We start from the raw sequence: 18,012 nt of genomic DNA, 5'->3' as shown, positions 1-18,012 counted from the left end.
TGGAATCCTGACAAGAAGAATGTGTAAGAACCCTGTAAAAGGGAGAAGTATTTACACAGCAACTTACAGAGACCAGCCTGTTCTTTCATGCAGGTTAGAACGTGAACTCCTTCGGCAGAGCTGGAGTTGGATTTCAGCAGCAAACAGCATCCAAAAAGCTCTCTCAGTCCACTAGTCAGTCCATCATCCAATCGCCTGCTCCTCCAGGAGTCTTTGATTCCATCCAGCCAGTCACCCAAGAACCAGCCGCTGCAGGTTCATAATCTCTGCAGCCATCTTGACAGGACACCGAGTAATAAAATGGGATATTGGATTACTGGGCCATTAATCTTAGAAATGTGGCCCATCAGAGAAGTAAACAAGAGGAGCTGGAAGTGTCCAACCACCTCAGCAACCTCTGCTGGCCATGCTTGTTTGGGACGTAGTTAACTGCCGTAGCCACAACCTCAGTCACCCTGACGATCCGCCGCTCAGCAGCATCAACGCTAGCAGCCTCTAGCCAGGATCTTTGTGAGTGATGTGGTCAGGAGCGGACCACTCTGCCAGTCTGGGGGCTCTTCCACTCACAGAGACCATATTGACCGAGGCAGCAGCTAATGGTGGTTGTGGGCCGCCTCAGATTTAATCAAAGAGCTTATTTAGACTGAGAACTGGGCCTCAGCAGTGGTAAAGGTGGCAAATAGAACCTACATCCAATCTTTTCTGTTTACTTTGGATGGAGCCACAGATAAATATCATATTAAAAAATCAATTGACACATTAATATTCAGTAGACCCACCACAAGGCCTGAAAGCCCTCAGTGAACTCATGGTACAACTTCTCTTCTGCCCTGGAGAGAAGGCCATCAGGACCGTTGGGGGAAAGTTTTCTCAATCTGTGACCCAACTGGAAACTCCAGCAGGTTTCTCTGGAGTACGCCTGGGACCAGACACCTACCACCAGGATAACCGTTTCTAAACATAAGAGGCTATGACCCAGGACTGGTGCAGTGGTTTTCTCCAGGTATTCCAACTTTGTCCTACAGTCCAAAACCATCCATGCTGGGTCCATCAGCAGAGTGTCTCCTTCAGTGATGGACTGTCCAAGGTGGACGTCCTCTCTGGACTCTTGGCTCCTTTCCATCCTGAATGGCAGTTTGATCACCAGACACACATTCATGTATAAAACAAAAGTTTCATGAACATCTGGAGAAATATATATAGATATATGCAATCTTTTGACCTGCCATGAGAATGTGCCACGCAATTTTTTTCAGTCATTGATCAAAACTATGAAGCATTGAAATCTGACTCTATTCAGTGTTTTTAAGTCAAGGAGTAAAAATGGCTTCTGGAAAAATGTTCTGTGGACTGAAGATATAAAAGTCTGCCTGATCTGGAGTAAAACTAACAATGTTTCAAAACCAAAAACATCAGACCTTCAGATGTAGGTCTGTACAGCACAGACCAGTATGGTGGACTGTGCTGTAAGGAAGGTCATGACCTGAAGCAACCAGCTGGTCCACCTCTGAGAGGCCAACAGACAAACGTTTGAAATGGCTCAGTCAAAATCTCGACCTCGGTCTGACTGAGATGGTCCTAAAGATGAGCAGCTATCACACTTGATGGCAGCTGTTGCTCCCAAAGACAGGAGAGTCAGCTATTAGGGTGTGATTACTTTTTCACACAGTTCCAGCTTGATTAGATTTATGACTTCAGTGAAAGCAATCATAAACTGCCGTTTAGATTGTCTGTGTGTGACATTAGCATTCAACACTGGCATCAACAGAGGAACGCTGGGGGTTGCTAATACTTTTCACAGCACTGCAGGTTATGCTCCTTTAAAAAGGGCGATTTGAAGCTGGAGTATTTTTCAAACATGATTAGCGCTAGCAGTGCTGAGTGAGAACAGAAAGTTCACATTGGGAGGCATTCAGAGGACAAGCGGGTCGCTATGTCAGGGATGGGGGGAGGGCACATGAGGGGCAGAGGCAGGGTGGCGAGAGTAGAAACTGCCACGACAAAAGCAGCAGCCAAAGAAAATGTCTGCAGAGAAAGAGGTTTATGTGCAGCTGCAGGCGAGGCAGAGCGAGAATGACCCGGGTTCTGATGTGGTGCCGGAGGCTCAGCGGGGGGCGAGCCGTCCCCTCGGACTGCAAACACAAACACTTAGCTAAATGTTAGTTCACGAGCGCCTTGCTGGAAGTGTGAGAATAAACATGCTGGCGCTGGGCGCAACGCTCCACTGAGGGCTCGCCGACGATTCATAAAACTCCCAGAGTTGGGATTGAAACTGAGGCTGGAGAGGCCGGCAGGGAGGAACGCCATGGACAGGCCTGAGGCAGCAGCGCTGGTACCAAGTCAGCTGCTGGAGCTACTGGTGGGTGTAGTGGTGGTGGCAGCACTGCTAACACTGCTGAGGAGACAACCCTTCTTCTTCTTGAGATGTTTTACCAGCCGGGGTTCTGATAAAAGACTGATTTCACAAACCATCCATCTACACAAACCTGATCAATAATCACATCTTGTCATTAATGATATTCAACACTCTACAGGTTGATTTCTCTAAACCAAATTGGCAACAACAGCCCAAGTACAGCAGAGCAACGATGCAGAAAATGACCAGAAATATAATCATATCTATTTCTGCATGAAGCCAGAGTTCAGATTAATCAATCAATCAATCAATCAAATTTTATTTGATTAGCCCATTTCAGCAGCAAGGCATTTCAAAGTGCTTTACATCATTACAAACACAGAATCACAAAGTAATATAGAATCAATCATTAAGTCAAGTTCCATCAATAAATTTGTAATTGATTACATTTCAAATACAATCCTAAACAGGTGGGTTTTCAGTTGAGATTTAAAGGAAGTCAGTGTTTCAGCTGTTTTACAGTTTTCTGGAAGTTTGTTCCAAATTTGTGGTGCATAGATGCTGAAAGCTGCTTCTCCTCGTTTGGTTCTGGTTCTGGGGATGCAGAGCAGAACCAGAACCAGAACCTGAGAGGTCTGGAAGGTTGATACAACAACAACAGATCTTTAATGTATTGTGGTGCTAAACCGTTCAGTGATTTATAAACTAACAACAGTATTTTAAAGTCTATTCTTTGAGCTACAGGGAGCCAGACTTTAGAACTGGTGTTATGTGCTCTATCTTCCTGGTTTTAGTCAGAACGCCAGCAGCAGCATCTGGATCAGCTGCAGCTGTTTGATTGATTTGTTGGACAGACCTGTGAAGACGCTGTTGCAATAATCAATACGACTAAAGATGAACGCATGGATGAGTTTCTCTAGATCTGGCTGAGACATCAGTCCTTTAATCCTGGAAATGTTCTTCAGGTGATAGAAGGCCGACTCTGTAACTGTCTTTATGTGGCTCTGGAGGTTCAGGTCAGAGTCCATCACTACTCCCAGGTTTTAGCCTGATCGCTGGTTTTAGTTGTAATAACTGAAGCTGTGCATTGAGTCTAGATCTATAACTCTAGATCTATAGCTCTAGATCTATGACTCTAGATCTATAACTCTAGATCGTTCCTCTTTAGGTCCAAAAATAATAACTTCAGTTTTGTTTCTGTTCAGCTGGAGAAAGTTTTGGCACATCCACACATTTATCTGTTCTAAGCATCTGTTCAGTGATTGGATGGGGTCAAAGGTCACCTGGTGACATCGTAATGTAGAGCTGTGTGTCATCTGCATAGTTATGGTAGCTAATATTATTTCCTGTTATAACCTGAGCTAATGGGAGCATATAAATATTGAATAAAAGGGGTCCTAGGATGGAACCTTGGGGTACCCCACATGTGACCTTTGACCTCTTTGATGAAAAGTTTCCAATTGAAACAAAGAAATCCCTGTTCTTTATGTAGGATTCAAACCAGTTAAGCACTGGACCGGAGAGTCCGACCCAACTCTCCAGTCGATTCAGTAATATGTCATGGTCAACACTGAGGTCCAGCAGAACCAGCACTGTGGTTCTGCCACAGTCCGTATTTACATGGATGTCATTGAACACTTTGACTAGGCCAGTCTCTGTGCTGTGGTAACCATGGAAACCAGACTGGAAGGAGTCAAAGCGGTTGGTTATTGTTAGGAAGCTAGTTAATTGTTTACACAGCTTTTTCAACAACTTTGCTGATGAATGGGAGGTCAGAGGTCAGAGGTCGGCCTGTAATTCTGCAGTAGTGATTTGTCCAGATTGTTCTTTTTTATCAGTGGTTTGATTACTGCTGTTTTCAGAGCCTGGGGGAAAACGCCTGATGAGAGCGATGAGTTACTATCTGGATCAGATCAGCAGCAAAGACAGGCAGGACTTTCTTAAAGAAATGTTCTAGAGTTATAGATCTAGGACATCAAGACAGCAGGAACTGGAGCTTATTGACTTATAATTTCCTGTAGGGTTTTATAATTAAGTAGTTGAAATTGGGTCATTTTTCCTGTATTTGTTTTGTTTGGGCTCAGCATTGGTTCTGACTTTATAGTGGATGTTCAGATTAATAATCTGATTTTATTAATTTTCTCTGAGAAGAAGTTGGAAAACTGGTTGCAAGCAGCAATACATTGGAAATCAGGCGTAACGTCACAGGAGGGTTTGTGATTCTGTCAACTGTTGCAAATAAAGCTGGAGCATTGTTAATGTTTTTGTTTATGACATCTGCAAAGAAAGCCTCTCTTACATGTTTTAGTGTTAAATGATAGTTACGTAGACTTTCCTTATAGATGTCACAATGAACATGGAGTTGAGTTTTACGCCATTTTCGTTCTGCCCTACAGCAGAGTTGTCTTGCAGATCTAACTGTTTGTGCATTTCTCCATGGAGATTTCTTTTTACCAGACACAACCTTCATTTTAATTGGGGCAACGGAATCAATAATATCTGAGACTTTAGACTGAAAATCATTTACCAACTTATCTACGTTATTACAGCTTAAGGGTGAGGAAGAAGAGTAGATTTGATTAAAAGTTTCTGCTGTGTTTTCAGTGAGAGAACGTTTTGTGATGGTGGCTGTTTGTCCAAGGGGGTTAAAGCAGTGGTACCCAACCTTTTTATGACCGCGGACCAGTCAAGACTTCACAATTTTGCTGCTGCTGTTGGTGAAGAAACTGTCAGATAATGCTTCTGCAGGTTGGTGTTCCCGCTAAAGGCTTTTTATTTATTTATTTTTTGCCCCGATTTTTCCTTTACGACAATCTTACAACATCCTGTAGTGTGTGGTGTGTTACGTGGAAGGGGAACTAACACACTTCCTCTTCCATGAAAGAGGAAGAATACGCCCGATCTAAAATCGTTCGTATTCAACATTGTCTTGGCCTGATTATTGCAGCCTGTGGGGTTTTTACTGGCTGGGAGCGAAACGCAACCTGTTGAATGTGACAGGTAGCCAATCAGAAAGCGCAGTGGCGTAAAAATGGAGGGAATCCCAGACAGTTGTCATGGCAACCGAGAGTCCGGTGGACATCGGAGGTGATATGTGGAAATATTTATTACTATGTGTAAAGGTTATTTTTATATATGTAGTTCTGTTTATTCAGTTAAAAATGTTAACTACAAAAAAACATAACTCACTTCCAAATCATAGAGCAGCAAATAGAGCGGCTGCTCCCCAGTGACGTGCGGTGAGGTTCATAGCTGGTGAGGCACTGACGTCATCAGAATCAGATTTGCAAATAGGTGCATAGATTGACAGCAGTTTACAGGTTATGTTTCACTTCTGCATCCTTACACATGCAAACTGTAGCTCACAAAACACACATTTCCTTAAAAAACAAAACAAAATAAATGTTATTACTGTTTTACCTTTACTTATAAATGAAGTCCATGCGTCGCTCCTTCTGCACAAAAACATCCGTCACTTTGCGATAGAAGTCCTCCTTATCTTCCTTCAGTTTTAAAAGTCTCTCTGTCTCAATGGAGATCACTGCCAGGGAAGAAAGCCTTCCTTCCTTGACTTGCTTCCCGAATCGTTTAGCCTAGCTCGCTGTCACTTACTCGGCAGTTGAGGAGTGAACAAGACGAACGTCTGGGATCTTGAGCGCCCCCTGCCATGAGGCAAGAGAACTGCCTGCTTCACCTCGAACCTGTTCCCTGCCGTTTATAATCGCTCATTACACGAAACACGTTACACAAACACAGTTGGTGACAAAAAGCACTGTACATTATATACATAAGCTAAATTATTGGAAATAAGTTCACATATTAAATTTGTTTAAACCATTTTATTGACGCCGTACAGCAACATGCTCTCTCCGCTTAGCAGCCAGCGCAGAGCCAGGGGTTGCGCAATCCAAGGTGAGGCAGAGCTCGCTGCTGCCTCACCGGCATCGCTTCCAAGCATTTGAATGGGAAAATAAGAAAATTCAGCCATTTTGAACAAATAAAAATCGAAATTGGTGAAGCTACATGAAAAATAAATATTTTTTAGTACAAACCACCGGATGAATATAACAATTTAAATTACTTTATGATTATATATTTTCTTTCTTTCCATGCTGGTGAGGCACTGCCTCACCTGCCTCCCCTGACCGCACGTCACTGCTGCTCCGCCATCTTTTATCAAACATCTTTTCTTTTTTATCGCTTAAAATGAGCCACAAACTATCACTGCTGCTTCTACATCATCATCCTGTTTGATTATTCTGGTCTGTTGGGGTTTTACTGGATTTTCTTCTGGAATCGGTTCTGTGGTGTGTTGCTGCTGGACTCACGAACCGACCGAACCTGTTGGACTTTTATCGGCTCTGTGGTCACAGAGGTTTGGAAAATCGGCCCACAATCCTTAAATGGTGTGAACCAGACCTAAAACTCACAAGCTCCTCTCCTCTCGTCTCTCCACTGCCCTAACGCTCTCTGACTCTCGTCGCTATGGTAACGTTTACATATCCCTTCAAAATAAGATACAGATGCGCCACAAAAACGAACATTTTACTTTGGTGAAAACTTTAACTCAGGATAACGACTAATGGAGCCCTGAGCTTGTTTCTCTGCAACCAGACGGTCCATCTGGGAGAGACGAGAGACAATGAGACCGGAAGTGTTGCTGATGCTCAGGGTTCTTGGTCTCTAGTGGAGAAGCAGCTTGAAGCTTCATTGCCTCATTAACATCCGGTCACCATATCATGCAGAGCTTGGACTGTGGGAATCACCTGCCGGGATAAATCCATCCTCCTGGCTCTTCTCTGGGCCTTTTCCCTTCACAAAGAAACTTTCCAAACAATCTGATCCGTTTCTGACTCATTTTGCTGCTTGTGGCTCCATGTTGGCGGAACCGAGAGAATCCGGTTAAAGGATTTTCAAAATAAAAGATCCTCTAGACTCAAATAATGCATAAAACGGAAATATTTAATTATTTCTTGTGCAGCCCGGTACCGGTCCGTGGACCAATTGGTACCGGGCCGTAACCCGGGGTTTGGGGCCCACTGGGTTAAAGGATAAAGAACTTTCAAAGATAACAGGAAGTGATGCGACAGGCGACATCAGTTACAGAGACATTGGAAATATTCACACCCTTACTGATAACCAGGTCCAGTGTGTGTCCTTGAGTGTGTGTTGCTTGTTTGACATGTTGTGTTAGACCAAAAGTCTCTAAAATATTAGCGAGCTTTTTTGCCCCTCTGTCTTGGGGTTTGTCAACATGAATGTTGAAATCACCGACAATTATTAAACAATCATAATCAATACATATAAGAGATAGAAGCTCATTAAAATCAGTAAAGAAAATCAGTAAAGCCTTTAACCTCAATTCCAAGATACTCATAAGAGGTGAAATGACCCAAAAAGATTTTACTACTATATATGGTATTCTTAAATACCGTAAATTAATTAGCTTAACTTCAAGGCACTGAAAACTGGCAGCAGCATCCATCCATTATCTAACCTTTGCCCTCTCAGAGTCATGGGGGGGTGGAGCCCGTCTCCAGGGGGCGAGAGGCGGGGTCGCCTGGCCAGGTCGCCAGTCCATCGCAGGGTAACACAGAGACAGACAGGGATTGTTGTTTTCGGACTGTGGGAAGAAGCCAGAGAACCGGGGAGCGCCCACGCATGACCAGGGAGACACTGGGATTTCAACCTCGCACCTTTTTGCTGCAAGGCAACAGTTCCACCAACCAGCCCAGACAACAAGATATTTCTGAGATTATTACATAATAAAACACTCTGATCATCACATTATTTTTACACACAGAAATAGGAAATACAACTTACCCAACTTTCACTGAACACGACTTCACTAAGAGATTTTTTAGTTGTGTACAAACTGTAATGTCACTCGGGCCTTATTTATGGATTTAAATTAAATGTTTAATAAACAGACAAGTTGTGTACCAAAAAGAAGAACAACAATTTTTGAAGGGCACTTTTTTGTCCAGAGGAAGAAGGGCAGGTGCTCCAGCACCACCTAGTGTCCATCTGTGACACAGGCATCCTGATGGAGCCAGAACTTCAGCTGAGCCTGGTAGCTAGTTTGTAGCTAACGCCACCTGGCCTGCGTGATGAAATGTGTTGCGTCCTGGTCCAGACTCTGTCCACATGTGGAGCTGGTGCACTGCTCCTCCCACTGCTGCCCCCTGCAGGCTGATAATTACCAGCAGAAACTGGTGCAGAGCTCAAAGCTGGAGTCTTGGACTAACTGTTACCACAGCCGCTCTATGCGCCGCCGTGACGACACCAGAGCACAAACCTCAAATTAACGTTCCTCCTGAATCTGCAGCACATGCTTGAAATAATCCTGAACACATAACTCCCCTCTGCGGTGCTTTCTAAATATTTCCCTCTCTTTCTGCATCGCTGTGTAATTATGTCTCTCTATATAAATCCCGATCCCACAATTACAACCAGCCTCGACTCGGCCCGCATAGCAACACGCTGCCGTGCACCCACTCACACTTCCAGACACGCATGCCGCTGCACCGCCTCGGCCTGCGCAACATCTGTTTTCTCATTCGGAGCCGGAACATGCTCACCCTCTCAATTATACCCTCCACCTACAAACACCTCCTTCTTCGGGGGGTGGAGGGCATCTGGGGAGACTTAGGCCAGATTAAACTCAGTTTACGGAGGAATGACTGTGGGATGTTTTGCTGCTGGATCTCGGTGATGTGAGGATGGTGAAGATGGAGGTGTAACGCAGCACTGGACACCACGCCATGTGGCCTCGTGGGGCCCGTTTCCTGCTTTATGTATTAATGCAAACATGGTAAAGCTGCTGGCCATACTGCAGAAAGGGTCCCGGCTGTCTGCACGGCCCAGATAGGCGACTCGTTGAGTCAAACGTTCCTGAGAAGGCCTCCTTGTTTCCAGCGGCGTTTCTCTCCCTCCTCGTCTTGGGGCCACCAGACGCCCCGGGGGCCCTTTAATCGAGGCCACATGTCCACAGTTTACGACTCGCCACCTCCAAGCGCTGAAGCTTTACAGCTGCCGCTGCCTGAATCCATTGATCTGAGGCACTGTGAACTCCTCCAGCTAAGGCTGCAGCATCGGCACCATGCTGCCAGCGCTGCAGCTGAAGCCAGGAGGGTGAGCTGCGATGGGCCCATAAATGGCTTCCTGCCTCTCACACCTCTGATCATGTCCTGGTAAAACACAACGCAGCCTGGCCTGGCATCCTGCGGCACCTGCTGGCTCCAATCTGGGCCTTTCTCAGGAACCCTGCAGCTAAATGTTTCAATCATCAATAAAAAGAATGGATGGTTTGCTTGTTGAGCAAACTGAACAAAGAGGTGGAGCCTGGAGTTTTTCTGGACGGCCCTGAACTCCATCTTTGTTCTAATGCTATTCTCAAATCAATTAGATGGAATTGCTTCCATTTAACTTGAGATGCTATCGCAGTAACGACAGAACCGTTCATTATTCATCAGAGTCTGCGCATGCTGAGCAGCACAGATGAGGAGATAGACTGGAGCAGAACCAGGCCAAACCTCCAGCTCTAGGCTGGTTCTGGTCCAAGGCTTTGGGCCAAGGTTCTGGTCTGGTTGTTTATTCAAGGTTTTATCAAGACTGGAAACATCTGAAATGTAACCATTTCCTTCACCTGGATAGGTTGAAGGAAGCTTCAAAGGAAAGGAAAACAGATCAATATTCCATTCATCAGTTCATTCGTAGATATTTCTGCCACAAATTCAAGGTAAAGTTTTGTATTTTACTGAAAATGAGGGAAGAAGTCTTGAAATTTCTGTTTGGAAAAGTCAGGAATTCTGTCATGAGAAGCCTGATGAGGGAAACCTCCAGGTAAATCCTGATCTTGAAGTTGTCTCTGTCTCCAGTGTCCCGTTTCTCCAGCCCAAGGTTGACTCCTCGGCTGAACAGGAAGAGGGCGCTGTCCATCTCCCCGCTGTCGGACGCCAGCATTGACCTGCAGACCATGATTCGCACGTCGCCCAACTCCTTGGTGGCCTACATCAACAACTCGCGCTCCAGCTCAGCAGCCAGCAGCTCCTATGGACACCTGTCCGTGGGAGGACTCAGGTGTGGATGTTAGCCAGCTCTGCACAGCGCTAGGCATGTTAGCAGTCTGTGACAGTTCACGGCTCTTTTCCCTTAGATGTTGGAGTTGTGTTGGTTAGCAGGGCACTAGAGTTCCTGAAGGTCTTTCAGAGGCTCAGCTTGCTTTCTGGAGCATTGGGTTCTGTGTGAAGTTTCCAGGCCTTCATTCTGAATCTTCTGCTCCGTGTCTTCCTGCAGCCCGACCTTCAGCTTCCCCCACTCCCTCAACCCTGTGGCCTACCAGCAGCTGCTGTCCCAGCAGAGACCGCTCAACGCCTTCGGTCAGACGGCCCCCATCCTGCAGCCACCACCGCCCTCTTTCCCCGCCCGCCAGCACCCGAACGCTGCGTCCTCCATGTCTGCAGAGGTGAACCAGGTAGGTCCAGCATGACAAGCCTTCTGAACACGTTTCACTTACAGACCAGCTTCACCTGCTCACCAGTGATTCTCAAGTTGTGGGGTTCGGGCCCTAGAGGGATGTAGTGTCATGACGGTAAGGGGGGGAGTAGCTTCACCAATTTCAGACCCCAACTCGTTTCCATGGCAACAGCATGAGGTGGGATTATGCAAAAAGCATTGGTCCCAGTTGCTGCCATATGAGGGCAGAGTTTATTAATTTTGACGACACGTGAACATGGCGCTATTTCAGGTGGAGTGCAGGAAGTTCTTAGTTAATGAAGGCAACCGTTGGCGAGACTCCGTATTGTAGAGCTTGAAATCTGTTTTTTTGTTTGTTTGTTTTGTTTGATTAAGGGTCATATTGGCCCAAGTGGTCTTTACTTGAAAGTGGTCAGACAGAAAAATGGGTAATGAGACAGAGCATGTGGCAAAGGTCACCAGGCCAGGACTTGAACATGGAGGACTAAGGCCTGTATGTGAGGGTTGTGCTTTACCCCTGCACCAACACAGCACCCCTTTCCAATGCAAAGATACACAAACAAATGTGATGGATATAAAGAATATGAAACAAATTAAAGATTTACCAACACTCAAAGATGTTGGTATCAGAAACTACCTGGTTCTTTAAGTATCCCACAATACCAAGCAGCAGACGAAAGCCTAGAGAAGTCTGGAGGTGTAGAACTTTTTCTCAGCGGGTGGGTCCAGATCTTTGATACCAAACAGCTCCATGAAAAATGTGGTTTGGTCTTTATTATGATGAGTGTCATATACTGTTTAATAATAGATGATGCCAGCAGCTAGCAATTGTGGCTATAATGTCAATGTAACCCATGTGACTGCCATGACTGAATCCCATTCCCTTGATGTTCCAGGAACGTCGCTGTCCGGTTTTCAGGGCTGCTGTCCACTGTGGCTCCATAGTCACGTGAAAGAACCATGACTTGGATAATCCAAGGACAGAAGTGGGTTAGATGTAGAAGTTGATTAAAATAGGCTAAGGTACATTTACGCCCGACTGCATGATAACACCCATTTTTAAGCCCTCTTATTTATTTGTCATGGTCCTGTTTATTCATTCATACACTCCTGGCTAGCTCGCCACATGAAACTGGTTTGGGTGCGCATGGAAACCCAGAAACCAGGTTGGAAAGCGAACCTGCTGTTAACAAAGCAGTTGCCCCTTAAACGTCCCGACATAAAATTCACTTTTTACAGTATTGTTCTGTGAGTTTTTTACATGTCACATTTACAAATGACAACATTTGGCCCTCGGTAATAAGCTTTCCTGTTTTCTTGATTACAAGTCAGAGCAGTGGTAAACATGGGAATTGTTTCAACCACCTGCCTGCTGTCTGCACTCTGGAGGTTCAGCTACGTGAAAGGTGAAACCAGCCTGTTGCTTTGGCCGAGATCCCTGACCTGAACAGATGCTGCCAGGCCCAGTTATAATGGTGAACCAAGAAAGGGTTCAAGTCAGCTCTGATCTTTACACGTTTGAGGCCTCCGAGTGGTCCAAGTTTTATTCATGTTGGAGTTCTTTACTTTATTTTAATTTATCTTGTCTCTGCTTTAAAATAAAACATATGTTAAAATAAAACATACGGAAGGAGAGGAGGAACAATGATAGATATCTGGGTAGAGTTACCTTCTCTATTTAGAGTAAACACAATCTTTGTTCAACTACATTTTAATATGACCCATATTTGTCCCAGTATTAATGCAAATAACATGCTGATTTTGTTCAAATGTATAAATAAATGTATTTTTATTATTTCTAAATATGTCCTAATCTCAGTTAATCTGAATGAAACGCTCAGAGCCGCTTTAAGTCAACATGGAATATAACACTGAACACAACAGGATATTAAAGTGTTGATAATAATCTTAATAAAAATTACAAAATATTGAGTTTTACACTGCCTGGCCAAAAGAAAAGTCGCCACCAAAAAATGGTCACACTCTCTAATATTTTGTTGGGCTGTAATATTTTGATTACAGCCTGCATTCGCTGTGGCATTGTTTCAATAAGCTTCTGCAGTGTCACAAGATTTATTTCCATCCAGTGTTGCATTAATCTTTCACCAAGATCTTGTATTGATGATGGGAGAGTCTGACCACTGCGCAAAACCTTCTCTAGCACATCCCAAAGATTCTCAATGGGGTTAAGGTCTGGACTCTGTGGTGGCCAATCCATGTGTGAACAAGATGTCTCATGCTCCCTGAACCACTCTTTCACAATGTGAGCCCCATGAATCCTGGCATTGTCATCTTGGAATATGCCCGTTCCATTTGGGAAGACAAAATCCATTGATGGAATAACCTGGTCATTCAGTATATTCAGGTAGTCAGCTGACCTCATTCTTTGGGCCACAATGTTGCTGAACCTAGACCTGACCAACTGCAGCAACCCCAGATCATAGCACTGCCCCCACAGGCTTGTACAGTAGGCACTAGGCATGATGGGTGCATCACTTCACCTGCCTCTCTTCTTACCCTGATGCGCCCATCACTCTGGAACAGGGTAAATCTGGACTCATCAGACCACATGACCCTCTTCCATTCCTCCAGAGTCCAATCTTTATGCTCCCTAGCAAACTGAAGCCTTTTTTTCTGGTTAGCCTTACTGATTAGAGGTTTTCTTACGGCTACACAGCTGTTCAGTCCCAACCCCTTGAGTTCCCTTTGCATTGTGCGTGTGGAAATGCTTTTGCTTTCACAATTAAACATACTCCTGAGTTCTGCTGTTGTTTTTCTTCGATTTGATTTGACCAAACGTTTAAGTAATCGCCGATCACGATCATTCAGGATTTTTTTCCGACCACATTTCTTCCTGGAAGACGATGGTTCCCCACCATCCTTCCAGGTTTTAATGATGCGTTGGACAGTTCTTAACCCAATTCTAGTAGTTTCTGCAATCTCCTTAGATGTTTTCTCTGCTTGATGCATGCCAATGATTTGACTCTTCTTAAACAGACTAACGTCTTTTCCACGACCACAGGATGTGTCTTTTGCCATGGTTGTTTAAGAAATGAGGAGTTACTCATTGCATCAGCTGGGGTTAAATAACTTGTTGCCAGCTGAAAGATAATGGCCTATGCAGTACTTATCCAATAGGAGGCTTGGACCTATTTGCTTAGTTAAATCCAGGTGGCGACTTTTTTTTTGGCCAGGCTGTGTATAAATCAGTTGGATTTCTTGCCACAAATGAACATGCTTGGTTTAAATGTTAATGATTAAAGGTCGATTGTTTAATGAAACCATAACAGGTTTATTGTCCAGAGAAGAAGCTGCTCAGATTTATTTATTCATCACTTTTCACAGATAAAAATCACAAAGTGCTTCACAATAAGATCAAACAGCAAAATAATTCAAATGAGCAAATGAAGAAATAAATGACTAAAAATAAATAAAGAGGTGACAGAACGGTCGTGACCTCCAGCTGACACCCTTCCTGGCGTCTCTGGGAATGCCGCTACAGCTTTATTAGCGCTGATCAGAACCATATCCTGTTTTTGCAGAGCGTTTGGGTGGGATTAGACCCTCCGCTGATGCAGCCTCAAACCTCCCCTTCTCTCTGCCTCCATTAGCGCTTAAAGGCCTTCAGCCTCTGTCATGTTCAGAGTCATTGGGTAGATCAAAGCCCCCACTCCTAATGCATCCGGCCCAATCTGCAACAGCAGCAATAACTCTTCTTTCATATTTTGGCAAGGTTTCTGCGATCTCAGTCGTCTAAACTGTTTAGTCTTGGCGGCGGCTCCCAGTCTGACGAATCCAGCTCTGCATTTCTGCTGAGCTGGATTCAGAGTTTTAGTTATTTGTCTCTCTTCTGCTGACCCTAAAACAACTGCAGCACCTGGAAGGAAGGTCCTAATCATTTCAAATCATACTTGAAAAATATGCCAATAAATCGAAGGAACTTAGAGCATTGATGAATGAATCACAAAGTAAAGGGGAGCATTGGGGAGTCTAAGGAAAAGTCAGAGTCTAACATGGAGACCTGCTGTGCTAACGTAGTGTTGGTCCATCACCAGTGAGAGCGCTCCATCTCAACGTGCTTCATGTCCATCAGGTCCAAGCGTTCACATCCTTCACACACCTGCAGACCGCAGCTTCATGATTCAGAGCTGGAGTCGCTCTGAGCCTGCAGAATCAGGAATCCCCTCAGAGATCCTACCAGAACTCCTGTCCGCTGGTCTGCTGAAACACCGAGGAGGGAAAACCTCATAAAGCAGAATCAGACAGAACGCACAAAGATGAGCAAAAGTTTTATACGAGTTATCTGGACCGTTCAGAACCACAGAGCAATGCTCATCAGCTGGGTCAGATACGCCTCAGGCGCTTCCTGCTGGACTTTCTGCCCCGGCTGCGTCTGGCTGGCGGTGGTTTGGTTCTGTTCAGAGGTTTCTGATGAAACCACCCCACGCTTGGCTCAGGTAATCTGTTCTGCCACACATCTATAATGCTAAACCAAAGATCTAATGAACTGACAATTCCCTGCGGTAGTACGACACGCTTCATCCAGAGGCGGCCCAGAGACCAGTTCAGGAGTCTGTTGGTCATCTGACTCTTCTTTCAGATGTTTCTTACCTCTAACTTCCCTCTCTTGTTTTTGTGTTGCTCAGAGCTCCGGTGGAGATCCGGCGGTCAGCAGCACAGTCAATCCGATGAACACCAAGAGGACCAAGGTGAAGACTGAAGCAGAGGGTCCAGTTCCCATTTCACCGTCCGCTCAGGTGGGACCAGCAGAACCAGAACCAGGAGGCGGAACAGCTCCGCTCCCCGGACCACCAGCTTTTACCGATTCACCTTTGATTGATTGTAACAAAGCTGCAGATTAAGGATCAGATTAACCAGTCAGAATAAAGCGGTTGTTCTCCCTCCCGCTTGTCGTTGCCATCAGGACCACGCCGCAGGAGTCCTGGACCTGAGCGAAGATCTGGACAAGGACGAGTGCAAGCAGGAGCCAGAGGCCGTTTACGAGACCGACTGCCACTGGGAGGGCTGCGGCAGGGAGTACGACACCCAGGACCAGCTTGTCCACGTGAGACCCAGGGATTATTTAATCCGGCTGCTTCACAGCCAGTTTGCACTGCAGCCATCAGATGAGCATCAGACTGGTTCAGTTCCTGTCAGGTGTAGTCCAAGATTAGGATTAAGGGTTATGAAACGGTGAAGTGACCCAGCGTTCTGAGACCGGGTCGGCCCGGCTGATGAAGTCCAGAAGGAGTACCTCATTCTGGTTCTGGTCCTCCCATCCATAACTGGGCTTTGGCCCCAGCACCATATGAACCGAACCAGGCAGTCCAGTTCAATTATTAAAGACATTTCAAGTTAATTCCAGTTCGGTCCAGACTAATGGTTCTGGTGGATCTAAACCCACCCAAAACCAGAAAGTCCAGACCCAGATCAGGCATACTTCCACTCATTCTGCTCTTCTTTACTTCATCACCTGGTTTCTATAGTTCTATCTGCACTGTGTGTAGAGCTGTGTCTGCTGCAGAGACACTGCTGACCTGAGCTGCTTTCCTCCACGCAGCACATCAACAACGACCACATCCACGGAGAGAAGAAGGAGTTCGTGTGCCGCTGGGAGGACTGTTCCCGGGAGCTGAAGCCCTTCAAGGCCCAGTACATGCTGGTGGTCCACATGAGGAGACACACCGGCGAGAAGCCGCACAAATGCACGGTGAGGAGGGCTGGGAACATGATGGGAACATGATGGGAACATGATGGGAACATGATGGGAACATGAAAACCTTGTGCAAACCTGGTTGTTTGAAGGTGAACATGGAAGTGAGGGCCAGATGTAGGCACTGTTCTTCTCTGTCTGATCAACATTCTGACCAGGTGTACTTTCTACTGGTACCAGATGGTACCAAACACAAACTTCATTTCAGCTGGAGATGTTCTGCATCAGACAACAGAAAGAAACCGAATGTGAAGGAAAATTATTTATTGGTTTTCCACAGTGTGCATAAATATTCACGCCCCACAGTCAGAAGTTTGGTCCGTCTCCAAGAGATCCTCAGTTGGATTTAGGTTTGGACTTTGACTAGGCCACTGACTGTACAGATTTAGATGGTGTGATTTGGAGGTTGAGCTGTTCTTTATTTAGGGGCATCAGAGTGAAGGTGCTGAACTTAAATGCAAACCAACACTTTAACAGTCAGTTACCCTAACCATCCCAGTTCAGCTCCACTCTGTTGGTTCATCACCCTAAAGCCCATAAAACAGGCTTCTGGGTCGAATCACCATCAAGATGGTCGCATAGCGAGAGTGCTCCTGGTTGAACCAGAGTAATTAGAGAAATTTCCCCAAATAAACTAAGTAAATCTACCACTATAACTCCTTAAGATGGAAATAAAAGATGTACCACTGCTTCAAGCAATAAATGCCGACTGAAGTCAGATGGGTGAGAGAGACGGGACACAGCAAGAACTAGCAGCTAGCACATTGAAGCTAACAAGCAAAAAGGCGCAGCGTCTAAAAATGGCCGACTCTGAACTGATTCTGAGAGAACTAAGAGGGTTTCGCCAAGAAACTAAAGATCAATTTGAGACCAGAAAAGAAGAAATAGCGAAGGTGAACACCAGAATGAAGGAGGTGGAGGGACGTATTGAGAAGGCAGAAGAAAGGGTCCTAAACACGGAGGAGGTCATCATGGCTATGCTAAAGCTACACGTTAAGCTGGAGGACAAATTGATGGATCTGGAAAGCCGATCCAGACGTGAAAATGTAAGAATGTATGAGGTACCGGAGGGATTCGAGAAGAAACTGACAATGATCTCATTTGTCGAAAGCTTACTGTGTGAAGGTCTTGAGTTTTATGATTTACCTGGCAAGAAAATCATATTAACCTGGATCACGACTATCTACCTCTCATACTTAAAAGACGAAGGGAATATACAGAAACCCACCAAGTATTGAAGGAAAATAATGTCCCCTTTGAAGCCCTCTTCCCCACAAAGCTGCATGTTGGATACGAAGACGGAACCGGAACCAGAACCTACGATACGGTAGAGGAGGCATCAGAGGACCTGCTGAGACGAGGCTTCACCGTGCCAACCGTCAAACCTCCGGAGACGCTCATGGAGCAGGTGCAGCAACTGTCCTTGACGAGAGTGGACCGACGAGCGACGACGAAGGGCGCATTT

General features: G+C 45.4%; 1 protein-coding gene across 1 annotated transcript in view; it reads left to right on the top strand.

The window, feature by feature from the left end:
• Positions 1–18,012, top strand: part of gli2 (GLI family zinc finger 2) — a 70,322-nt gene that overhangs the window by 41,955 nt on the left and 10,355 nt on the right. Inside the window, exons 6-10 of the mRNA XM_023336750.1 lie at positions 10,237–10,438; positions 10,655–10,832; positions 15,481–15,591; positions 15,759–15,899; positions 16,395–16,544. Coding sequence (XP_023192518.1) covers positions 10,237–10,438; positions 10,655–10,832; positions 15,481–15,591; positions 15,759–15,899; positions 16,395–16,544 — 782 coding nt within the window. The remainder of the gene's footprint in view (positions 1–10,236; positions 10,439–10,654; positions 10,833–15,480; positions 15,592–15,758; positions 15,900–16,394; positions 16,545–18,012) is intronic.

The sequence above is a fragment of the Xiphophorus maculatus genome, chromosome 7, assembly GCF_002775205.1.
Source record: "Xiphophorus maculatus strain JP 163 A chromosome 7, X_maculatus-5.0-male, whole genome shotgun sequence".
NCBI lineage: Eukaryota > Metazoa > Chordata > Actinopteri > Cyprinodontiformes > Poeciliidae > Xiphophorus > Xiphophorus maculatus.
Note: the sequence above shows the minus strand (reverse complement) of the source record. Positions and strands in the feature narration are given on the sequence as shown.